The sequence below is a fragment of the Lactuca sativa genome, chromosome 8, assembly GCF_002870075.4.
Source record: "Lactuca sativa cultivar Salinas chromosome 8, Lsat_Salinas_v11, whole genome shotgun sequence".
NCBI classification, from domain to species: Eukaryota; Viridiplantae; Streptophyta; class Magnoliopsida; order Asterales; family Asteraceae; genus Lactuca; species Lactuca sativa.
In genome coordinates, this window is record NC_056630.2 from 77,370,778 (window position 1) to 77,398,172 (window position 27,395).

The 27,395-nt window shown below is 35.8% G+C and overlaps 1 protein-coding gene across 1 annotated transcript; it reads right to left on the reverse strand.

The window, feature by feature from the left end:
- Positions 1 to 20,187: 20,187 nt before the first annotated feature.
- Positions 20,188 to 27,331, reverse strand: LOC128127749 (disease resistance protein Roq1-like). Its single transcript, XM_052766432.1, has 6 exons — positions 26,670 to 27,331; positions 25,163 to 26,270; positions 24,797 to 25,003; positions 20,926 to 21,720; positions 20,710 to 20,842; positions 20,188 to 20,474 (listed from the first exon to the last, which is right to left on the reverse strand). The coding sequence occupies exons 1-6, from the start codon at positions 27,158 to 27,160 to the stop codon at positions 20,188 to 20,190; spliced, it is 3,021 nt and encodes a 1,006-aa protein (XP_052622392.1). The 5' UTR covers positions 27,161 to 27,331.
- Between the last annotated feature and the right edge of the window lie 64 nt (positions 27,332 to 27,395).

Here is a 27,395-nt window from a genome sequence, read left to right on the forward strand (position 1 = left end):
CTAACTGCTGCACCTCAATAACCGGTGCAAATTCCGCCCTGAACCTGGTAGAGAAATCAGCCCAAGTCATGGCGTCCAATGCTGCGTCATCTCCAATGGAGTGTCCGACCTCCTCCCACCAATCCCGTGCCTTGTCCTTCAGAAGACAGGATGCCAATCTGACCTTGTCCCCCTCGGGACACCTGCTAGTGCGGAAAGCGTTGGCCATTTCCGCCAACCATCTGGTACTCGCTATGGGGTCCCGCGCCCCATGATAGTCCGGAGCTCCACATGCCCTGAACTCCCTGAAAGTAAGGGTGCGCGACCCCATCATGGCCGCCACCTCGGCACGGAAGGTGCCCAATCTCTCATCCATCAACTCCAGAATCCCCTCCTTGATCGAACCGAAGATCACAGGAGTCTGCTCTAAAATGATGCGCGTAATCTCCGAAGAAAGAAACTCTCGGGTCTGCTCATCCATGCGCTCGTCCCCCGAGCCTGAACCTGATCCCTCCCCGGCACCTCCGCTGCCGACTGCTGGTCTGGAACGCAAAACCACCATTCTGAAACACATCACAACTACATCAGAAAACGGGAATATCTCAAGGGATCATTGATACTACAACTAGCTCCCTGGTCTTGTCTCAGCCTTTCTTGATTCGAGTACGTCTCCTCTGCTTTCAGTAGTACGGGCCCATACTACCTTCCACATCTATCCGTACTTTCTTCAAGAACTGCCTTGATTCCACCAAGTCACTTCTACTACTACTGATCTCTGCTACTCTCATCCTAGGCTTGCCATAGGGAAACCTCAGACTCAACTCAACTAGTCCTCAGCTGCTGAAGGTCTCCTTATAATGCTAATTAGCCACCACCTGAACACCATCACATGTGACGAGGATCAGATAATCCTTCAAGTAAAAGACCCGTCCCTATAACGGTTAGACTCAAACAAGAGCTGCGCAATAGGGCCAGTTCCAGCACTGTGGGATTATTTAACCCTGATCACATGTGGTGTGACGTGTTCACTTAATGGCTAACTCCCATCACTCAGAACCCCACAAAGCACGAAGCAAGCAGCATTCGGATAAAGGAAACATACTCAGGCAGAACTATTCTCATAACGAGAAACTGTACTAGCATACAATGCTAAGCTCATACTATCAGGCATGACCTAAACAGGCTATCCTACTGCTGTCTACTCAATACTAGCATGCAATACTCATACAGTTGTAACACATAAAGCAGGCACATAAGGCATCCTCCTAGATCCTTAGTCCTATACTAGCATGCTGTTCTACTGAAACTGAAACTGAACAAATAACTTGTATGGGTAATTTGGGAGTACATACTTGAGCTCGGCTGATCGCATGCACCACACCTTTATCTCGTTTAAAAATTTCTTTCTTTCTAAGTGCTTTCAAAATTCTTTTAGAAAACATTTTCCTTTTTTTTTAAAAAAAAAAATCTTTTTATCTTCCCCTTAGTTTGAATTTAGATACACCCGGAAGTGTATCCGAATCCCTCAAACCAAGGCTCTGATACCAACTTGAAACAACCCAAAAATACGACCCAAAAATTTCATTTTTCAATATAACTAAAAACCATAATCTGAGTGTCATATCATAAAACCATACGTGATATATCTCAAACATGATAAAAACACTGTGCAGAAAAACTGTCTCATATCTATGACATATCAAAATCAAGAACTAAATCAACTCCTAGGATAAAAGCTGAAGCTGTGGTGTGTGCGATGCCATCATCCCGAGCTCTTCCCTCTACTTGCGGAAGTACCTGAAACCAAAACTGAAACTGTAAGCACGAAGCTTAGTGAGCTCCCCCAAACTACCACATACCATACAATATATATAAAGCACATACTGGGCCTTGCCCACTGCATCAGACCGAAGTCTGGAACTAGCTGCATCGGATCGAAGTCCGGAACTGACTGGGACCTTGTCCCCTGCATCGGACCAGAGTCCAGAACTAACTGCATCGGACCGAAGTCCGGAACTGACTGCATCGGACCGAAGTCCGGAACTGACTGCATCGGACCGAAGTCCGGAACTAACTGCATCGGACCGAAGTCCGAAACTGACTGATCATGGCATAGCATAAAACATAACAACTATTATAATCACATATACTGCATACTGCATCGGAACAGAGTCCGGAACACATAACACAAATATGCTTGAATCACAAAGACATCAAGCACTCTAGCTACTGCATCAGACCAAAGTCCGGGACTACTGCTAATTAAACGGGCCGACATTGTGGATGTAGACCCGTTCCTACTGAAAGGAAACTCACCTCGTGAACTGGCTGCTGTGTGTATGGCTCTGGAAGCTAACTGCTGTTGCTCCGGTATCTCTCCGGCTACAAGTCCATAAACGCACTCAATCAAATACTAAACACTGCACTGGGTAAAATGACTCTTTTACCCTTGGTCAAAGTCAACTCTAGGTCAAAGTCAACTCTTGGTCAAAGTCAACCCACAGTTGACCTGACTCGCCGAGTTGGGCCGCCAACTCGCCGAGTCTCTAATCTCGCTTCTCAATCCTACGCGCTGCTACTCGCCGAGTATGGCATCGACTCTACGAGTACCCTCTCGATCCAAAAACTCAGAAAATCTTCATCCGACTTGCCGAGTCATATGAACAACTCGACGGGTTTTTCTTGAGCTTAAGAAGATTGCCTTGGACTCGCCGAGTTGTATGAACAACTCGCCGAGTCCCTCAATTATTGAGTCTACCCTCAAACTCGCTGAGTCCACTCCACTACTCACTGGTCCCACTCGACACCGCTCAAAAGGAAGAAATCGGGGACTCGCGACTCGACTCGCCGAGTCGTTCTTCCGACTCGCCGAGTCACGGCCATGCAACTATTCTACACTCGATTCTGCTCGAATCCAAAACATACAAATGATAGATCTGAGTCCAATAAGCTGATTTACCACGTAAAGTTTCCAACTTTACGTGTACAAACACATGAACAAGGGAGTAAAGGCTAAAAGATGCTTAAAAGGGGTAGATCTAGGGTTAATATGCAAAATAGCTCCATAAAGGCAATACATCTGGGCTCTACAACTCCTAAATGAACAGATCTAAAGATATCTCGGCATAATAGGGCTTCCATATCAACATAAGGCTTGAGAAAAGCATCAACTAGATCTAGAAAGGGTTTTAAAGCATAAAAGGGAAGGAAATCTGAAGAATACCTCAAAGAGCTCTTGCTTTCCCTTGAATCTCTGCTCTACAATCCTTCTCCTTGCTCCCTTTCTTCTTCTCCTTCTTCAAGCCTTCACAAATGCACACAAGATCACTTAAAACACTCAAGATCGAATTAGGGTTTTCTCACAGTTTTTGAGGGTGAAGGAGACGAGATTGGGGGCTATAAGGTGGCTTAAATAGTGGGCAACCCGGGGATTTAGGGTTTCTCCCAGACGGACAGACTCGCCGAGTCCAGAATGTGGACTCGCCGAGTCGCCAGCTAACACGTGCTCGAAATCCCGACCCTACTCGGCGAGTCAGGCTATGAACTCGCCGAGTCCCTCTTGCAAAACTTCAAAATAAATACCAAGGAATTATCATACCGGAGACGGGTCGTTACAATCTTTTTATTAATTTATTATCGAGGGAACCAACCTATTTGTCAAATTTTGCATTTACACAAATAAAGAAATTTGTAGCTTTTTTTTTTCGTAAATGTTGGTGATTTAATCACCAAATATATTTTAGTGTAACGGATTTAACAAGTGTTTCAAGAAAAGTGTTTTAGTTATAATACAAGTTAGGAGGTGTGGGAGTGCACACTTGTATTTACTAAATATTGTTAGTACCGAACCCTGATCTACTGTGTCAAGTCTGAAAGTTGAAAACTGTTCTCGTTTTATCCGTTGTGTGGATAAGTCCGGGAAACACAACGACTTCATTGAAACACAGAAAAATAGAAATCGATTTCTTCTTCATTCTCTCTCAAAATTGATTCTGTGTTTTGTGCCTAAAATCAGAATTGCTTTTCAAGAATTATCCTAGTTTGGATTTCGTGATACCCAAGACAATTAGGGTCGAAATATCAAACAAGGAAAGTGTATAACACGATTCCTGTTTGTGATCCAGATTTCTTATAACCCAAATTTTCGAAATTCCCCAATAGTAAATGGAATAAGCATACAAGTATTGAAGTAAATATAAAAACATGTTTAATATATAAAGAAACATGAATGTTGTAATATTATCTTGAGGAAAAAAAATCGACCCGTAGTTTTAATTACAAGATGAGGGTGAAAGTGGGAGACATGCATACGGAAATGTCATTTAATGTTAATAATGATGTATGACGAAACCCCTCAATAAGTTGTATTCTGAGCAATTAATCTGTTGCAACTTTTGTTGTTTGAATTTTAATTTATGGCAAAATGAGGTAGAGTGTGGTATTGCTGACATCACTCCCTCAAGTCTAAGAGCTCAGATATAACACAATCGTTGTGATACTCTTGTACGATTTCAGGATTGAAGGTCCTGCTGAAAGCTTCTACCAACCTTTGGCTGTTCCAATGGTCACTATCTCTGTGTGGCAATACTTTTTCAGTTTTCCGACCATAAAAACTGGATCAACGTCCCCAGTGACAGTCAGTGTCTTGTCTTTCATGCTGAAAGCTATGGACTCAACCCCTGTATGTATATATTTCAAAACGAGCTTTAGTCAAACATATGGTTTCACATGAAAATAGAAGGAAAACAAAACAAACATAATATATTATTAACCTGAAAGGCTGGAAACTGCTTTCATAACCTTCCGTTTTCCTTTATCATCGTGTACATCCACTTTGACAACCACTTTCTGCAATTGAATACAAAGTAATAACAATTAATTTAAACGAGGCTAAAAAGAGTAAGCTTGGTACTTTGGTTTTATTTTTGCAGCATGGTTTTAGGCTTTCTTCTGCAGATATAGACAACATATCCATGTTCTCATCTGTAATAGTTAGCTAGGTTCAGCAGCAATTTTATTTTACCTTTCCTAATTTCTTACTTCATTTTTTGGACCATAGGTATATATATGATTCCACGAGTCAACAATCTTTTCAATGACATATCCCATTGAATATGTAGAGAATTAATTCACAAAAGTATTATATGCTGGAATGATATTTTACAAGAATCATTCTTTTATTTTTTTTGAAGTATGTATGCAGTTTCTGTAGAAAATCAATTTTCAGAAAAGTAATTACAATTTTTATAATTATCTAAAATGATTAATGAAACAGATAAGATAATTACTTATGCAGTTCCTATGACAAATTCTGAATCCGGCAACCCAAATTCCCCCTAAAGAGGTAAATGATGGTAGAAGAAACTGCCGACAGGAAATTAATAGGCGTTAAAAAAAAAAAAAAAAATAGCAAAACAATCATACAAAGAGAAAAAACCACTACAGTAGAAGGCAAAGTAGGGGGAAATTCCATAATGGTGGAGTAAGGGTATACCGAGACTAATCGCATTTACCTAATCATAATGTAGAATCAGGGGGAAAGTGGGAGACGGATGGAAATGTTATTTTGTAGACTTTGGTTTTCAAAAACACACGTTATACCACTGGTTATCAAATGAGAACATGCAAAAGAAGAAGTTTCAGAAAGTGAGTTAACACTACAAGAAAAATCCTAAATAGCTACGGAAAATTACACGGAATCAAAATCCGTAGCCATTCTACTACGGAATAGGCTACTGAATAGCTTACCGTAGCTATTTTGTTATGAAAATTGCTATGAAATTGCATTTTGTAGCTAAATCTAGAATAGCTATGGAAGTTGCTATATAATCAAAATTTGTAGCTGATTTACTATGGAATATGCAACAAAATGGCTTGTCATAGCTATTTTGCTACAGAAATAATTACGGAATTGCATTCCATAGTTAAATCCTAAATAATTGTTATAGAATCGAAAGCCATAGCTATTTTACTATAAAATATGCTATGAAATTTTGGTTGTACCTAGTTTGCTATGGAACTGGTTATAAAATTTATATTCGTAGTTACTTGGGTAGAGAATTGGCTACGGAATCAAATCCGTTGCTAGTTGGCTACTAAATATTCCGTGGTCAAGTAGTTATAAAATATATTTCCCTTGCAAAATATATAAAATTGTTTTAAAGACAAGCTAGTAATATATTTAAAAGAAAAAAAGGTATCCATGATAATTTAAAGAGGAAAATGATCAACACAAACTAGTAATTTCAAATAAAGATACTGGACACTTTTTTTATTAATATAATATTACCGTTACTAAGCGATCCAATTATATATATTATTTGTAACTTATATTAATAAAAACTACATATATTTAGTAATAATGAATAATTAATTTATATAATACTTTTAGGAAAAAATTAATTAACTCTTATTAAATTTTTTTGACCTAAACTAGGATCCCCTAATCATCTTCGTGCCCCTGTTCCCCTAGTCTCCACTTCCGCCATAGTCGTAGGACTTTTATCATTTTTCAGATAATTGGCGTGCTCCGTGTGTGCTCTGTGTGCTTCGACATATTCTGCAGTCCTCTCACTCTTCTTGTCTACTCCGGCGCCATGCGCCACCTGCTCCGGAATCAGTAGGTACGTTTCTCGATTCTCCGTCAATCGCTAAGTAATATATTTTGAATCAATACTATATTGAATTTCATTTTTGTTAGCGGTAACTTTCGTTTTTTTATTAGGCTATGATGATCTATATCAATGTTTCATAATGGATGCGTAACAGTGATCACTAAACCTTTAAGTTTGAAGCTTAAGATGTTGCTTATCTGATTTGTGATAGTAAAACATTTTTAAGCTAATCGTACTGTAAGGTTCAACTTCAGATGCAATTTCTTTGCTCATATCATCTCTTTTCATAATAATTTTGAGTTTCTATGAATTTTGTTTCGATTCATCTTGTTTTTGGATTGAAATCATTGTGTGTAGATTGATCTAGTTGTTACAGTAGCTGGCAAAGTAAATTAGCTTATAATTAACCATCAATTTCTTCTTTTTTCAATTTTCAGTTCGGTTGGTGATAATGTTGAAAGGAGCGATTCGCTTTGTTTAATAAGATAGTGCTATTGTTATGGCTAAAGAAGAAGCTGCAAAGCTACTAACGACCTACTTTAGCAGATGTTCGTTTTATCAACCCAAAAGTCAGTTTCTCTGAAATTCTCATAAAAATAAAAATTGGCTTACCTCTAAAAATAATTACAGTCATAGTGGATGCATCAATTAATAACATTGATCCATTGACTTTGTTAAAAGAAAAGAAGTTCTTCAGTAATCATCGGATGATGGATCACTATCATTCTTGAATATAGCATCACATCAACCATATTAAGGTACTAACACATACAAGATTTTGAATTCATGCATTTATCTATTGTAACAAAAGTTTGTATATTTTCTTTAGGCATACATTGATTGTCACTTGTAGATATATGAAAAATATGTTTTTGGCATTAATAGATGTAATCGGAGAGATGGTTTTCAATATACTCTATATGGCATGCATTATTTAAAAGTTAGTGAGAATATTAATAACGCTTACCAATAAGATTTTTCGGACTGTTTTATTAAATTAAGCTATTTGATTTTCAAGAACTGTATGGTAGACCTAGTCCTGTAATTTGCTTTACCTTGAAAGACATGATGGTTCTTGGGTTGGTTATCATGAAGTTGAAAATTTAGCTTCTTTATTTGGAATTTAGCTATGGGTAACACTTATAACTTCACAAATTTGTTATTCATGTGTAAAATTTTTAGCTAAATATGGATTTATAAATACAATATAAGTTCTTACATTTTTTATACTTTGTGTAGACATATGGTTTTGTAATAGGAGTGCATGTGCCAAGTATCTTGGCTTTGCAATAGGAGTGCATGAGTTGGACAGTAGAACTCCATGAATTCTTTGTTGAAAGAGTCAACAAACTTGGTGGTAGTGAAAGTGTGTATTAATTAATGTTTTTGTTGTAGTATTTATTTTACATATAAATTTTAAAAATATTTTTATTAAGAAGTCATGAGTGTATGCTTATAATTTTTGCTGACTTTTGTCTTTAACCTTGAAGGAGCTATACCAAAAGGAGTTTTGAAGCTCATGAATATTGAATGTTTTACAATTCATCATGTGAAAAGTCATCCGCAGGTATGTGAGCAATTGATTGGTTAAGAACTTAATTTGGATATTTATTTATAGTTGTTTCTTTTTTACTCAATCTGGACAATGACTTAATGGTTAAGTTGGAAAATACTTGGTTTAATGTATTAAGACACTATTGTGAAATTTGTCTCTAGAACGTATGGGTAAAATGGTCAATTAGTCTCATCCAGACAAAAATATTCTAACTTTATGTATACAACACTTTATCCAAACTAACATCATTACTCATAAACAACCCCTAAAAAGGAAATCTTGGCCTTTAGAGTGTGACATGTTGACATTTTAGGATAAAGGTGTTCAAAATAGTCGGTTTGACCACCAGAGTCAAAGTTCATCTTTGATGTTTTTGTGTTGCTTTGATTTCAGAAATATAGAACAAACAACATGTACAAACCAAAGATAAAGAGTTATCTGAAGGTAGTAATATTATATCATTATTAGTTGTTTCTTCAAAATATATTTTTTAGAAAAAAAATTCATGATCTTTTGTGGGTTAAAAGCTTTGTGGTCCTTGAAGGCTTGAACAACTTATTATAAAAACAATACAATGTCTATTGTTTTTCTGAACTTGTAGATTGACACTACTTTCTTTATTCTTTTTTTTATCAAGAAAGTTTTAATACTTGGTTTAGTTGACATGTTGTCATTAAAGCTCATTAAAGGGTAGTTTTGTAATTATGATTTAGAAGCGATTTATGGTTTTTTACATGATATGTTTTACCCTTGTATAAACAAAAGCCTCAGTGTGGACTAAGTACAAACTAATAGTAAGTTTATAGACCAAAAAGTGTTTAATATCAACAGTTTGACTCTATAGCACATTTAGTGATCATGTATTTTAGTTTTGACATGTTATTGATATTTGTAATCTTTCAAAATCTATCTTGGATGTCTATAATATTTTAATGTATATCTTATAAACACAATACATATTATTTATAGATTTATACATTTTTGTTTACTGTCTTCAATATTTTGTCTAAGATTGTAGATTCCAAGATGCTTAATGCATTGTTCAACAAAAGTATGAGGACGGTTAACAAAAATACGAGGATGCTCAACAAAACAATGTGAAGATTCAACATAAAAATATGGATGCTCAAGCAAATTTTGAATAACAACTTGCACGAACAATGAACAATGACTTTAATTAATACTTTGAGCTAACAAGTCAAAACTTTTATTAATCAATGATAGAATATTATGTATCGAACAACGTTTTAATTTGTAGTGACTTTTGATTTTGATGTATGTATCTTTTGATGTGTTGGATATTTCTCTTAGTTTCCATAAAAATATTATGTTCACTACAAGAAAAAGACACTTTTACGACTCGTAAACCATAACACTCATTGATTTATGTTATGCAAAAGAGAGTGACATTAAAAAAGTGTCACCTCTTCTATAAATTTAAGGATTTAGGTCACGCATTATTGTGTGCCCTTAAATTAGTGTCATAAGAAAAAAATTAAAAACACGGAGGGCACTATATCTTAAATGTGCATCCTCTATAAGTGTGGCTTTATACTTTTAATAAACACGCATTTAGTAGATAGGGGGAAAATGATATCCCCAAAATTTTGAAAACCCGCCTTGTTCTTTTCTACCTTCTTTCTATCTTTCATCTTCTCAATCGATTCTCCCCTTTCCCTCCTCTCCGATACGCTTCTCCGCTACTCGTGACCTTACTTGTTAATCGTCTCATCGGATCTCTACTCTAGTGGAACTCTGAAAATCAAGAAATTTCAAGCCCTAGTCTCCCTCTGAGACAGAGACGAAAAGAGAAGAAACATGAAGAATACACCTATTATTGTTACGACTTATGATGCTTCTCAAAGCTTCTCAAAGATTTTGATAAGAACACCGACTCAGATGCTTCTTAAAGCTTCTGATAAGCACCCGCCAACTTCGCATATCAGAACATCGCATAATCTTCTGTTTATCCGCCTGTGTTTCTTCCAAAAGGTGTATTTTTCATTCTATAAACCTCACTCCATATCTCGATTTGTATGATTTATAGCCCGAATTTCAATTCCTAGATTTTGCAGATGTTCGCACGCCTTTTTCCGGTCATCCTTCTACCTAGGTGTTGTTTCTTTCATCAGCCCTTCCGATTGGTCGTCTTCTTCATCACCATCTACTCAAAGACTCACTGATTTTGGCGATTATGGCTTCGAATTCAGTTCCATCCAATTCTCCACCAAGTTTCTCAACTGTTCTCCATAAATCCCCCTTTACCACCATTACGTCTGCAGCCACACGACAACCACTCATCGCCATTCGTAAGTCCATCACCACCTTCTGAAGCAGGTTGAAATAGGAACCGACAATGCGAATGATGAAGTTAGAGTGATTCCCAATGTTCAGGTGAGATTATTTCCTTTTACCTATATAAATCTTGATTGTGCTCATTTTCTCCTCTCTCATCCCAACATCGCCATATCAATATTGAAGTGAAATCTTCTACAATTTCTTTAAGGGCTTTCTCTGTCCTGTATCTCTCTTAATCCTCTAGAACACAGCTATCAAAATTTGGCATCTCCAAGTTTCACTGATTAATTTCATACAAAACTTGGAAGCTTTTGAAGATTTAGTGGAGTTTCCTGTTAATCCTTCACCCTCCATAGATAGCCAATGTTGTAAATTTAGTCGTATTTCTGCCTGCCTCTTCTTAAAATCTTGATAAAGTGAGTTAAATGGAGAAAAGAATTGGTAGGGTCATAGACGAATCTTTACAAGGAACCCTGAGATTTTATATCTTTCGTTGAACTGTAAGACCATTTATGTGGCTCTTAAGGGTATAAAAGAGGAAATTTGGTGTATGCATGTCCGATTGCAAAACACAAATGGAAGTTTCATCGTATTATAACTATAAGGACTTGTTTAATTACAGGAAGAAAGGGTTGGATATGTTATCTGAGTTGGATAAACCCTTGCTGGTCTTGTTGTCTCATACATGATACTAAGGGCTGGACTCGAAACTGGTTACCAGAGGTAATTTTTTACTCTTGGATATAAAAGAAAATTGGAAACTATATTACTAGTAGTATTTGTAAGCGTAACTATAGTAACCAAATATCTTGGTGTATATAGTTTTTAGGATTTTTGACAGGCTTGCAAATCAAGCTTTTATGTCCTGTAATTAAGGGTTTATTTTTGCCTTTTTTGTGTGTTTTTCCTTTTTTACCTTTGTAGAACTTCTGTATATAAAGTGGTCTGTATAATCCAAAGGGGACACAGTTGGGGTTTTCCTCACTTTGCCTTTCATCTCTTTCACACGCATTCGTGTTCCTTTTCTTTTATTCTGTGTAAAGTCTTTCATGGTATCAGAGCTTTATCATGGAATCTGAATCAACCATGACTAACGATTCTGGTTCATCACCAATGACTAATTCTCATTCTCTTCCTGTTTTCTACAACCCTAATGCCATCATGGCTCACACCCATCTGACCAAAGAAAACTATGTAAACTGGAGTACCCTCTTCAAAACCCTTCTACGAGCCCACAAACTATTGTTTGTTATCAACACAAACCCGCCCCCCAAAACCCTAGCTGATGGCAAAGAAAACCCAGATCATGGCACATGGAAGAATGCAACAGACCTTATCTGCTGCTGGATAAAAGGCACTGTTACCCCTGCTATTCAACCATACCTGAACTCCTGTGACACTGCTCCTACAGCGTGGAATGTTCTGGCTAAGAGGTTTGGCTTCACATCGGCCATCCAAATTGAAAACCTACAAGACCGCCTTCATAACCTCAAGAAACCAACAGACCTTTCTGTTTTTGACTATCTTCTTCAAGCCAAAACTATATCTGATTCCCTTATTGCTGCAGGAAAACCTCTTGAAGACTACGAACTTATTCAACGAATTCTTGGTGGTCTTGGTGCTGAGTTCAAAGAATTTCTCACCTCCACTTCCTCATCACAAGTTCGACAGTCACTCAATCTCGATGACCTGACAAAATTGCTTCTTAAGGAAGAAATGCTACAGAAAAAATTTGCAATCCCAGTTGAACAGGCCACAGCCCTAACTGCAACTAAAACCTCTTCTTCTCAACCTCAATCATCATCATCATCTCGACCCAATAACAACGGGAATGGAAATCGAGGGAGTCGTGGTCATGGTAACTCTAATTTTTGTAGAGTCGGAAATCAGGGGAAAGGTAATTGGGGCGGTCAACAGTGGAACAACAGTTACAGTCAAAATAGTCGAAATAATAGAGGTGGACGTGGTGGTGGTCGCACAAGAGGTTCGTTTAGAGGAGGAAATCCTCATGGCAGGGGAATTCTAGCCACTCCTTTTAACCTTGGTCACTTTCCTGATCAAAATGCTCCATGCCAATTGTGTTATCAGTATGGACATGATGCTAGAGTTTGTGCACAACGTAACAATGCTGCATACTTCTCACAATCTGAACCATATGTTTTAGACTCGGGTGCTACGAACCACATGACACCAGATCCCTCCAGCTTCTCTGAGTATTCACCATATACAGGTAAAAATTCAGTGACTTTTGGTAATGGTACAAGCTTGCCTATCTCTTACATTGGTAAATCTTCTTTTCTTCATGAAAATCGGTATTTTAAGATGAACAATGTTTTGTTTATTCCTAAGTTGCACAAACCTCTGTTATCCATTCGTCAATTATCTAAGGATAATAATTGTTTTTTTGAACTTGACTGGTGTGGTTTTCGTGTTAAGGACATTCGGACGCGGGAGATCCTTCTTTCTGGTCATAGCTCTGGAGGTCTTTATCAGCTATCATTTAATCCAAATACTTCTCATAGTCCAGTTGCCCTCTTAGGCGAACGGTCAACTCCCAACACTTGGCATGATCGCTTAGGACATCCCTCTTTTAATGTCTTTAAAGTTCTTTGCAGCAAGTTTAAATTACCAATAAATGGCAAACTTTCAGAAACACATAGTTATCATGTATGCCCTATGGGAAAATCTTCTAAATTAGCATTTGTTCCTAGGAATTTTAATGCCCTTCATCCTCTTGACATGCTTCATCTTTATGTTTGGGGTCCTGCCCCGGTTCAGTCTATGAATGGTCATCGTTTTTTATCTATCTATAATTGATGATTTCTCTCGTTATGTGTGGCTTTTTCCATTATTTCACAAATCTGATGTTGCTAATGTTTTTGCCATTTTCAAAACTCAAATTGAAAATCAATTATCTCGAAAAATATGTGCGGTTCATTCTGTTAAGACTGTACAAACTGATGGTGGTGGTGAGTTCACTAGTCGTCAGTTTAAAGCTTTTCTTTCTAAATGGGGAATTAAACATCAACTCACTTGTCCCTACACACCTCAGCAAAACGGTGTTGTAGAGCGAAAACACAGACACATAGTTCAAATGGGTTTGTGTCTTATGACAAAATCAAACACTCCATTTAAGTTTTGGCTTGAAGCATTTAACACTGCTGTGTATCTCATCAACAGATTGCTCATGCGCCAACTTAATTATCTTTCTCCTTACCAAAAGCTTCTCTTACGTGATCCTGATTATCGTTTTCTTAAAGTTTTTGGGTGTTCTTGTTTCCCTTATATTCAACCGTATAACTCCCACAAGCTTATGCCAAAATCAACTCACTGTATTTTTCTTGGATATGATAATACTCGCAAAGGTTATAGATGTTTGGATTTAAAGAATGGTCGAGTTTATATCTCTAGACATGTGGTATTTGATGAATTGGATTTTCCCTTGAAAAATAAAAGTGCAGGTTCTTCACTCGGGCAAACACCACCACCGCAGACCAACCATTTTGTTGAAAACATTCATCACCATGTCTCAAACTCGCAAGCAAAATCACAGCCCGGAATTGCAATAACTCAATCTACTGGGCAGCCCCCTCACACGCCAAGCCCAATATCAGTCTCAAATCCTGTAACGCCTAGTAGGCCCAGCAAAGCGCGAGTTAATAATCAACATACATTTGTTGAACTGACAACTCAATTAAACTTTACCCTAGACAAGTCTTCTTCACCACCAATTACAAAATTCACTCCTGTGGTTTCTTCTTCACCACCCGCCACCCCTCCTTGTTCAGGTCCTACAAATCTAGCCCCTGAAAGTCCAGATATTTTAAATCCAGTCTTCAAGGTCAGACCTGTTGCTGCGATTTACCAACAAACTTCACCACATTCCTTGCCTCATGGTCTGATAGCCACTCAATCAGATGACATGTTTTATGAACCACAGACGTTTAAACAAGCATCCAAATTTCATCACTGGCAACAGGCAATGCAGGAAGAAATTACTGCTCTACACAAAAACAAGACTTGGCGCCTCGTTCCATCTCAGCAAGGTATGAATGTTCTGGGATGTAGATGGATTTTTAAGGTCAAACGCAAAGCTGATGGGTCCTTAGAGCGCCACAAGGCTAGATTAGTGGCACAAGGGTTCACCCAACAGGAGGGACTTGATTATGCCGAAACAATCAGCCTGGTGGTTAAACCATCAACGATCCGTACTGTTCTTTCTTTAGCTCATGCTCAGCATTGGGATATCAAACAACTGGATGTTAGAAATGCATTTCTCAATGGCATTCTACATGAAGATGTGTATATGAAGCAACCCCCAGGTTTCATCTCTAAATCATTTCCAGATCATGTGTGCAAATTGGATCGTGCACTTTATGGTCTCAAACAAAGTCCAAGGGCATGGTTTCAACGGCTTCATGATTTTCTCTTACTCCAAGGTTTTTTTAACAGCCAATCTGACTCATCTCTTTTCATCAGACACACTACGGAGTCTACTACAGTTATTCTAATTTATGTCGATGACATAATTATCACAGGATCCTCTCCCTCTGTTGTTTCATCAGTTATTGATGTGATATGTGACACATTTGATAGCCGACGCCTTGGTGATTTGCATTACTTCTTAGGCATTGAGGCAACTCGTAGTTCTCATACTTTGCAGCTAAAACAGACTAGATATGCTCTAGATCTTTTGGAGAGGTTTAACATGGCTAGCTGCAAGCTAGCAACTACCCCTACTGCTCCTAATTCCCAGTTGTCATTATATGAGGGTGATCTTCTTTCTGATGCTACAGAGTATCGTAGTATGGTTGGTGGCCTACAATACCTTACACTTACTAGGCCAGACATTACTTTTTCAGTTAATCAAGTATGTCAATTCATGCACCAACCTCGCACCTCTCATCTTCAGGCTGCTAAACGCATCCTAAGGTTCATTAAAGGCGCACTACAAGAGGGTTTGACCTTTTACCTGTCATCTACATTCTACATCCGAGCTTACTCTGATTCTGATTGGGCAGGAGACCCGAATGATCGTCGGTCTACCACAGGTACTTGTATCTATATTGGTCCAAATCTTGTATCTTGGACTGCAAAGAAACAATCTACAGTTTCAAGATCAAGCAGCGAAGCTGAATACCGTGCTCTTGCAACTACTACAGCAGAGCTTAGATGGTTTTCATACCTCTTTCATGAACTAAATATTTTTCTTCATCCTCCCTCTCTCTTTTGTGATAATTTATCGGCCTTACATATGGCACGCAATCATGTTTTTCATGCCCGTACCCGTCACATTGAGATCGACTACCATTTCATAAGAGAGCTGGTCACTCGCGGATTTTTAACGTTACATTATATTTCAACAGAGGACCAGTTAGCCGACCTGTTCACAAAAGGACTCTCTAAAGTCAGGTTTAATGCCTTATCTGTCAAGTTGCGCCTTCCTTACGGACGTCTTACTTGAGGGGGGGTGTAAGCGTAACTATAGTAACCAAATATCTTGGTGTATATAGTTTTTAGGATTTTTGACAGGCTTGCAAATCAAGCTTTTATGTCCTGTAATTAAGGGTGTATTTTTGCCTTTTTTGTGTGTTTTTCCTTTTTTACCTTTGTAGAACTTCTGTATATAAAGTGGTCTGTATAATCCAAAGGGGACACAGTTGGGGTTTTCTTCACTTTGCCTTTCATCTCTTTCACACGCGTTCGTGTTCCTTTTCTTTCATTCTGTGTAAAGTCTTTCAGTATTTATAAGAATCAAATTGTTTGTCCAGTATTTTGGAGCTGGTGAATGCTGCAATACCATCTCATCATTTGGACCCAATCAGAAAGACGGTGTTACAAGTCAAAGGAGTGGAGGCAAGTTGACTAACACAACTAAAACTAGTTAATTATACATAATACAAGTAAAATAAATTGTACTTACTGTGAACGGTTTTTCTAAAATCATGACAGGTGGCACCTTGATAGCTTTCAATTCAATCTCTTTATGTGCAATGGGCTACACAATGATTAAAATAATAATAATAATAATAATCAAATGCTTAAACTTATAGATAAAATAATATCATGTGTTGAAGAAAGTCAAGAAAGTCAACTTACATTTCCAAGAATTTGTTGTGTTTGTAAACGCCGAGGTTCACCTAAATTTGTACGCCATGTTATTTGAAGTTTACCAAGGATATTAATACCCTCAATCTGTGTTGGTGTAGATAATTCATCTAATGATTTTAATTGATAAAGATAATTGTGAATTCCTCCACCTTGATAATTGGTCTTGTTGTCTCGGGCATCATAATCTAACCTGTTTGTTGTAGTATACGTACTATGGTCTGACTCGGATACAAAATTCTACACTTTTACAGGGATGCAGACACATTAGGGGAAGGAGAATTGGTTCATATCTCTATCTTGATGTAAAGATCCAGGTGACTGGCCTATCTCGTACTTACTTAATTACACTTACGTACAACATGGATTTTGTGTTGAGCCTCTTCCAACTTCTCTCAGGTATATTTGTTAAGCCTCTTTTTATATGGAAGTAATGTTTCTAATTCTCTAGTGGGTTGCTTCCAGAAAAATACATATCTAAGTCTCCGGATGAGTTTGTGTTTAGAAACGAGTTCATTTTGTTGTAGTCAATGGTTTGGATATCATGGAGAAGCCAACTATTACACATATAGATGATGCAGAGTGGTAACAATATTCATTATCGTTTTAAAAATAATTAATAGTAATACATTTATATTATTATTATTATTATTATTATTATTATTATTATTATTATTATAGATGATGATTCAATTTTTTTTGATGTATGTAGGTTCAAAAGGTTGACTGGTAGAAGTGATGTGGCAGTTTCACCTCGTGACTATAAGTTTTATGCTCTGAGACATAAGTATAGGTGTTTTTCATCCAATTTTGTTTCAAGCATTTCTGGTTTTTCTGTAAGTTTTCTATGCTGCTTTTATTTATTTATATTAATATTGAAGATAATGAATAATGATGATATATTATTGTTTTGAGTTTATACTTTTCCTGGTGCTGATAATTCTTCTCCAATGTCAATTTGCTCAAGGACACCGCTCTCTTACTGAAGTAACATCTTTTACTTTTCACCATTTTATTGATTATATAATTTTGAATAATTATGATAATAAGATTTGGTGAATAATTATTTTCAGCACATCCACATTCCACAAGATGATGAACATCAGCAGACATCATCAAAACAACATATGCAAAGTCTTCCACACCAGGGTCAGTTTCATATTCAATCGCTGACTCATGGTCAACATTGTCAATATTCTCAATCATCACATCTTCCTGAAATTGGGCACACACAGCAGTGCTCTGCCATGTCTCAACAGTTGGCTTGTTTACAACCACTCCACACACCTTGGACCCCGCTTGCATGTACTGGTAAATTTTCTAAACAATGAAGTTTGTCAAACAACATTAAATTATAAGCCCTATTTTTAGGGTTAAAGTCATTTTTTTGAACATTTATCACAAAGAGCATCTATATTGATGATATAATAAATTTGAATTTGTTTAGAAAAGTCTTAGTTTTAACATGGTTACTTAATTAAAGCTAAAAGGTGTGTGGTAGTTGTTTTGACAAATGGGATTTTTACCATTTTTGTCACAATTCACCATTGAGATTTGCCACTGGCAAAATGTGTTGGGGGTGGTGTTTACAGCCTTCAGTCTTAAACATCACTGAATTTAAGGTGATATAGAATTTTCCTACATTATTTAAAAAGAATACAAGGGAGGTGGCATATAGAATTTTCCTATATTATTTTAGATATTATTATTTATTTATTTAAGGTGATGGAAATCAATGAGTCATCAAGGTTGCGTGCTTCAATTACAACAGAAAATCTTCCTGTTAAAATACTTGTTCATCAAATTCTTACCCCTTCTACTTCTGACAGCAACTTTTGTGCTATGAAAAGGAAGGTAAGATATTTTTTTTCATATTATCATGTTGTCTTTTTGTGTGAATATTATAATTTCTTCTTATTGAATTTTGTATGTATATATAACCCATTAACCCTCAATGACAGATAAGATCAAGTTCAATGTAAGTGAAAGATAAGGAGAAAATCAAAATGAAACTACAAGAAGGGTCTGTACCAATTCGACTAGTGATTGGCAGTGAGATTGATGCTTCTGATCCAGCAACTTTTACTGTATCTGCTCCAACATAATCATCAGTTCAACCGAAAGGAAAACGAGAAACCCCCTTGGTATGATTCTGTTAGTAGTTCATTTTATCTTCTACAAGACATTTATTTAACTATGTAATTTACTGCTTTTAGATACCTAGGCTTATGGAGGTGGTAAATGAAAAACTCTTTTCTTTTTTTTTTCTATATTCTGCATGTTTCGCAGCTTTCACGTTCTTCGATTCTTCCTTTTCCATCTCATCTCTTATTCTCTGCTCTCTTAGCATTTGCTCATACAAGTATATATTATAGTAGTATATCTGAGAAAATCTCTCTTGCTCAGCTCTCAATATCTCCTCTCTTTCACTCTGCTCTCTTTTTTGCCTTTCTTGTTCATCTCTTGCTTGCCTTACACTCTCACTCTCTGATGCTCTCACCTCTGCCTCACCAATGGAAATTCCAAAGAACCCTGTTTGCAGCAGGGCTGCTTTATATGCTATCATAGAAGAAGACCGGCCCTGCTGTCCCATAATTTGTAACAATTTGTATTACCATTATTTGATTTTAATAATAATTTGTTTTGTTTTTATTGTTGAGGTTATAGACTGATAGTCTCATGCTTTATTAAATCTGGAGGATCAGGTTTGAAGAGGAAATTACCAGAGGGAGAAGGATCCCATTTGAAAAAGCATATGAAACATTGTTCTCAGGTCCAACACGCACCATTACTTTTAATGTTCATTTTATATTATGATATGTTGGATTCAGTTATGATGTAGTGGATGTATAAGGATAAATTAATCAAACTTAGCACATATCACATATGGTTTAACATGGTTCTTCTACTAATTTTTAGTTCACTGTTTTGTTTTTTTTTTTTTTTTTTTTTTTTTTTTTTTTTTTAACTTATTTATCATATTGGGTAAGTAGAAGAAAATCTGTAAATATATTTTTGAATTTATGCATATTAGAGTATTAGTACAGCAGTCTTAGTGTTTTGCTTCTTAACGTTTCTCTCTCATGACTATTAATCTTCTGATTCGCCTTTTTCTTTAGACATAAAGAAGACGTTCTGAACCCTAACAAAAAGGATTTAACAAAGCTTCCTAGAAACGTGTAAGTTTGTAATTCAACATGTTCGTTACTTTTTGTGTTATATTAATCGTATTTTTATAAAATGATATAAATAGTCGGAATTAAACGGATTTTATTGAATAATGGTATAAAAATATTGCTATGAAATTGGTTACGGAAAAATTACTATGAAATTGGCTATGGAAAAATTGCTACGGAATTGGCTATGGAAAAATCGCTATGGAATTTGTTACGGAAAAATCACTATGAAATTTGCTACGGAAACATTGCTACAGTATTTGTTACGGAAAAATTACTACGAAATTTGCTACGAATGTGCTATGGAACTCAAATTGCAACGAAATAGATGTCGTAGTAACAGACATAGCAAAATTGCTATGGAATTATAATTTCGTAGCTAAAAATTTTGCTACAAGAAATATAGCTACGGAGTCTAATTGAAAATGTGTTTAACGAATTCCATAGTTATTCACCTTTAGCTACGGAATTTCATCTTTTGGCTACGGAATCTTTCCCTAGCTAAATAGAATTTTTCTTCCGGTGTAACACCGATATGTGTGTAGTAAGGCTGCCATAAGATCTCAACGGAAGACTTTGAATCATGTTGTCGGATTGTAAATGTGTTTGAACCATCTTCATTTTCCTTGTCCCAAAATAATTCCGAGCAATCTGTTGTTTTCACCTCATCCCCTTTACTTCCCCAAGGAACAAGCTCACCTCCAATATAACTGTTAGCTGCTAAACCACACAGATGCCCTCCGTCTATGGAAAATGATATCATATTGTATGAAGAATTCAACAATGCTGTGTGCCTCAGTGAACTAAAGGAAACATATCCTATGATTGACCCACTTCCATCATATTTTGGATCTGCTGGTGCTTCACTAGACCCTTGCCAAAGCACGGAGAGAATATATATCTTCATCCACCTCCTGCCTGATGATTATATTTATTTGCGGATGTCTTGCTCTGGTAACAATGCATATTAAGAACCCACAAAAGTCTTTGTACCAATCATATGGAAGATGCAATGTAAATTTTGTCCCCTTAAACAGCCTACCAACATACCCCCTTGGAATCATCTGATATCCAAGATTGACACTGATAAAGTGATCTTCAAGAGCATTTCCCTGCCATGGAAAACACGTTCAATTATTCTGCTTTTTGGGTTTTATATAAAGAGTGAAATTCCAAACGTAAAGGTAAAGTAAACCTGGAGCATGGAGTCTAGTAATATGTCACCAACAAGTGGACCAAGTTTGTTGCCCCCACACAATGAGACTTTCCACAACCACTTACAGTTTGAAATATCTCCAAAGCTTTCAAGTGAGAAACAATAATCCGCTATAACAACAGCTATACTTGATGGCAGCTCCCACAATTCTACAAGTAATTGGCACCATGACACGTCTAGCCATTTGAGCTGAGGAAGTCGCCATCGACTAAAATTTAATCTTGAAAACTTATTTCCTCTTAGATTGAGTTCTTCCAAGTTGGGAAACTCCCAAACAGCAGAGTCAATGTCTTTATCTCTCAGATTGCAGTACCGGAGATTTAACTTTCTTAACCCTCTGGGAAGAAACCGTAACACTGTATTGTTGTTGCGAGGTAAACAAGGCTCCTCTAAACAACATTCTTCTACATCAATCAGGTCCTCTACTGGGTTTCTAATTTTTGTGTCACCACACGTCCAACAAGTAATGACAAAGTTTGAAGAATACTTTTTGTAGGATGCAACTTCTTTCCCATTAATATTCGAATGAAGATGCAGTAAACCGTTCTTTTTCTGTTGGATCCCTGAGAGATTAAAAAGTTCGGGGCAATTTGATAATAAAAGGGTCTCGAGTTTCTTTAGTTGCTTAATCGGTGGAAATATCTTAAGACCAGAACAAAATTCTATAGACAGGAAAATGAGCCTTTCCAAGTTTCCAATCGATGGATGAATCTTTTTTAAACGCTGGCATCCACGAAGAATGAGTCTTTCAAGATTTTGGAATTCTATCAAAATCTGGTGCCATGATTAGGTTATTCAATCTAACAAGTTCCAAGATCTTCAGATTTGGAAGATGCTGTTCCATACAAGTGCAAACAAGTCAAAGTATATCAAGGTAATAAGAGCTTAAAGTAAATTAAAAAATATATACACGTGAAACAAGCCAAAACATATGAAATATATACTAAAAAAATTATACTATTTGCAAAAATTTGGGCTTCGGCCGGCCCCTATTAAAAATGGGTACTGATGCATACACAACAAAAAATTTCCATACAAAAACATTCGACAACTCCATAAAACATAAATTGTTGTGTATGGAGAAAAATTGTTGGATGCGAATCACTTCCCATTAAAAATATATAAAACTGGGACTAAAACATCCGACAAGCTATTTATTTGGTTTCACCCGAAAATCAAAGAACAACACAATCCAAATAACCAGTTTAACAAATGAACTGGACAGGTTATAGTTGACCTGAATCATGAACACTTCTAACTTGACGAAGGGAGATTCCTACCTTACATAATGTGGATCTTTTTTAACAAGCCTTTGATATGTTTTGGTCGTGTTTATCACCACCACAAATGAAGAGGGTTATCTTTTATATTTAATTAAGATTAGTATTTCCTTAATAGTTATCAATTTAATTTTGGTAAGTAGGGTTCGACAAACATTATAAGTATGACGGAATTGAAGAATCGATTGTTGGAACGCTTCCGACCATCTAATGACGGAACTATGATACAACTGGTCGTTTCGGTCATGTTTATCAGCGCCCAAATAAAGAGGGTTATATATATATATATATATATATATATATATATATATATATATATATATATATGGGTAAAGTGAATATACCTAACAACCTTATATAAGCTTAGGTACCTAACTCCATAATACTACATCGGTTTGTATCATATTTACATTGTAATTTCCTAAGGTTCTTAAACTTCAACCCCATAACTTGATTACTTCCAAAATCTTTGGACTTTCACCATTATCTTCCTTCAAATGACGTCTTTCTATCGGAGACCCCCTGGTGGGTTTCATATACTACCGTTACAAATCAAATAGTGTAGGAGGAATATAATAGTGAATGTCTGAAAATCTTGGAAGCAAATCAAGTTAAAAGTTGAAGTTTAAGAACCTTAGATGATTGCAATGGAAATATAATGCAAACCAATATACTATAATGTGGTTACGTACCTAAGCTTATATAAGGTTGTTAGGTATATTCACTTTACCCATATATATATATATATATATATATATATATATATATATATATATATATATATATATATATATATATATATATGGTTAGGTTCATGTGAGACGGCCTAATTTTGTGAGACCGTCAGATGCATTTTTTATTTTTTTTTATTTATTTTTAGTTAGTTCAAGTTCCGAAAATAATATTTAAAAAAAGAATTTTTGGATTTTTCCATTTATTTTCCATTTTAAAATTATTTTTTAGAATATGTCAGTGTAATATTCTATTAGAATATTTCACGTATTTTTCAAAAAAAATGGAATTTATTTTTATTTTTTATTTATTTATTTATTTATTTTTTTAGTTAATTCAAGTTCCGAAAATAATATTTAAAAAAAGAATTTTTAGATTTTTCCATTTATTCTACATTTTAAAATTATTTTTTAGAATATGTCAGTGTAATATTCTATTAGAATATTTTACTTATTTTTCAAAAAAAATGGATTTTATTTTTATTTTTTTTTAATTTTTTTTATTTAATTGAAGTTCCAAAAATAATATTTAAAAAAAGAATTTTTGGATTTTTCCATTTATTTTGCATTTTAAAATTATTTTTAGATTTGGTTTCACAATCTCACAAAATTAGAATGGTCTCAATTGAACCTGAACCTATATATATATATATATATATATATATATATATATATATATATATATATATATATATATATATATATATATATATATATATATATATATATGGGACGGTTCACTTGAGATTCAAAAAAAAGTAAAGATCTTAAGATTCAACCTCAGTCATATATTTCTCATTTGCCACTCTAACGATGTAGCGTACCGACAGCAGCAAGGTATGCCTAACCATAAATGATTATACATATATGTCTATTCACAGACTGAGTAATCATATATGATTATGACAATGGTAGAAGAGGTGGTAGCGACAGAGGTGGCGGGGGTATAAGTGACGGAGGTGATAGTAGTGGGGTCGACTGGTGTCAGAGATGGTGGTAGTGGCAGTTGTGGTGGTGGGGATGGTGTCAGAGGAGAAATGAATGGGTGGCAATATATAATAATTTATGATTATAACAACCTTACCGTGCCGGAAAGCCGGAGGTTTAAAGCGGCAGATGTAAAATATGTGGTTGAGGTTGAATATCAAGATCTCTATTTTATTTTTAATCTTAATGGAACCTCTCTCTCTCTCTCTCTCTCTCTCTCTCTGTATATGTATATGTATATATATATATATATATATATATATATATTAAGATTAGTATTTTCTTAATAGTTATCTTTTAATTTTGGTAAGTAGGGCTTGACAAACATTACAATTAGGACCTTAGGATGGTTTTTATGATTATGGAATAAACATTTTGGGTCTTAGACTTTTAGAGACCCCTGTTTGTCGAATTACAGGAACAGTTTTGGTTTTACTTTGTGTCTTATTTCTGATTTGTATCAGCCTTATGTTTAAAATCAGACTGTTTGATTGTTTAATTGTTTAATTGTGCATGGCAGGTGATGTGGAGCTTACAATTCAATCATCACATTTATTCCTCGAGAGATTTAATATTTCTCAGCAAAAAAATAATATAATCCCATATATAACAATTTGGCGTCTATAAAACTAATAAAAATATAACCAGGTTAAAAACCAGAAAACACGATTATAAAATAAAAATAGAGGTTTACTACAAGTATTGCTTAATGACACCAATGACCATTGACATAACTACGTGCTCATAGCCATATAACTACTTATAATTTCCTCTCTGAATTAGGCAAGTCAGGTCTATAATTCTTCATCCACTTTGTTTTAATTTGTTATTTAGATAGAGTATAAGAATTACCTTATAACCCCTCCAAAGTCGTTTCTTCGAGATGTCATCCAATATCAGACAACAAAGGTTCTCTGGTGGAAAGTTAGTAGGAAATGGACTTGCAAGATCACCTCTCCAATCAATCCACCGGAGGTTTTTCAGGTTTGCAACCGAAGGAAGTTCTACTAGATCATGGCTATTGCATTCAAATCTTACTGCTTTAATCATGTCAAGTTCCTGTAATAGATGCAAAATGATATCAGGATTCTAGAACATCTTCCTTCTTCCAAACTATATATATATATATATATATATATATATATATATATATATATATATATATATATATATATATATATATATATATATAACATGCAAAGATAGCTTAATCATTACCTTCGTCGCATCCATAGCACAAATTTTTAGAACATCTTCCTCCTTCCAAATTCTACTATGTTTTTCTGGATTCTCAGGGTGTTCCCCTCTAACAATGTAGCGTTCCATTTCTTGCAACAGATCATGCATATCAAACCTTCCATCTGAAATTGTTATGAGCGCCTTTTCTAACAACACCTTTATGCCTATAACAGGGTAAAAACCACAAGCATCAAGCATTGCCATTATCCTTCCATTTTTATACCAACCTCTGAAGAAGCATGCAATATCAAGAAACAACTCTTTCTCAACCGGTGTAAGTCCATCAAAGCTGATCTGTAGCTTTTCCACAATATTTGTATCTGGGATCTCTTTCAATCTGGCTATTGCACTCCTCCACTCATTAATGTCTTTTCCACATAGAAAACAACCAAGAACTGTAAGTGCTAATGGGAGTCCACCAGCATAAGAAACCACACTTTTTGAAAGCAGCTCATAATCTTTTTTATGTTTGTGACCACATGGTGCATGCTTGCAAAAGAGCTCCATAGCCTCATCATCGTTTAACAAGCTAATATTGTGTATCTCATCTACTCTGGGCGCAGTAGTTGATATTACATGTACATCTCTTGTTGTGATTATTATTCGGCTTCCTTCACCGAACCAATCATGTGATCCAGCTAAAGCTTTTAATTGGTCAAGCTGATCAACATCATCAAGAACAATCAGCACCTTTCTACAGCATAACCTATGTTTTATCATGTGTTTTCCTTCCTCAACTCTCTCTACCTGCACTATCTTCTCTCTCAAAACACCATAAAGAATTTTTTGTTGCAATTCTTCTAACCCTTTCTTACTTGATTTCTCCCGGATATTTTCTAGAAAGCAACAACCATCAAACTTTCTAGATATTTCCTCATAAACAGAAGATGCAAGAGTAGTCTTACCACCACCTCCAACACCCCATATTCCAATCATCCGCACACCACCTGAACCAATTTGTAACTTCAATTTTAAACTTTGCACACGAGACGCTATTCCAATAAGGTTGGTATTTGTGCTTGGACTTACTAGCTGCAACCTATGTGAAATTTTTTCAACAATTTCTATGATAACCTTTGATTCATGCCTACATGTTGAAATTTGGACATACAACAATAATTAAAACATGCTCACATTACAATAGAGGTAAATTTGCTTTATGCTCCATGCTCCATTAAAATGAAGAAAAGGAGTATTAATCACCCTTTATATTTCTTAGAAGTTGTAAAGTCAATAGCACAAGTAGTTTGTAACTATTTTCTTAGGAAAAGCAAATGATATCAAATAGTTAAAAGTAAAGCAAGATGGGTTTGTTGTTGTAAACTGAAGCAAGGGATTAAATACAGAATTAAAATTAGAATTAGAACTCAATTAAGTCTATAACAGTTCAAGTAGACCAGGATATGCTGGAGTTTTGGTTGAGGTTGCTGCTGATAGAGCACACATGATTTAAGCATAAACAGTGCAGAAAGAGAAAGAAGATTACCCGTTGGCAATGTGCTTTGGTTCCCATCCAGAAATGTTACTTGCATCCACAAGTGCTTTTCTCCATGATTCAACCTTTGTTTTGTTCTCCAACTCATGCTTAACAAATGCTTCTCCATATTTTTGTTTCTGTTTTCGAACTTCAGATGGATCAACGCCATAAAATATGGGTATAACTATTTGGCCTCTCGTATCTTTGCATTTCATGATATGTGCAAGTTCATCTAAGCACCATGAAGAATCTGCATAGTTTTCAGAGAATACGATGACGCCAATCTGTGACTCTTCTATAGCCTTCATAAGAGAAGGATTGATCAATTCGCCCCGAGGAAGTGTCTCGTCGTCTTTGTAAGTGTATATCCCTTTTTGTACAAGAGCTGTGTAGAGATGATCCACAAACGTCTTGCGAGTATCTTCTCCTCTAAAACTTAGGAAAACATCATGATTCCATGATTGAGAAGAAAAGGCCGGAGATGATGATGAAGATGCCATTGGTATGTTGATTTGTTGTGAGAGAATGTATGCAGTTGCAGCACCTCAATGAAACAAACTATGTCTGTAGAAAGAGAGAGAGATGAGTTTCCAAGAAATTTCCAATTAATGAAAGCTCAAGAAATATCTCACCACTTGACATGTTGACTTGTTGAGATAGCTATAATATATACAAACACACACACACACACATATGGAGAGAGAGAGAGAGAGAGAGAGAGAGAGAGATTTGAGT

Bases quoted from the DNA above. Each gene is read 5' to 3' on its own strand.
- LOC128127749 (XM_052766432.1), bottom strand. From the start codon at position 27,160: ATGGCATCTTCATCATCATCTCCGGCCTTTTCTTCTCAATCATGGAAT. The intron at 20,843-20,925 runs GTTTACTTTACC...TTTCCATGGCAG, and splicing joins TACTAGACTCCATGCTCCAG to GGAAATGCTCTTGAAGATCA. The intron at 20,475-20,709 runs GTGGGTTCTTAA...CATTTTCCATAG, and splicing joins TGATTGGTACAAAGACTTTT to ACGGAGGGCATCTGTGTGGT.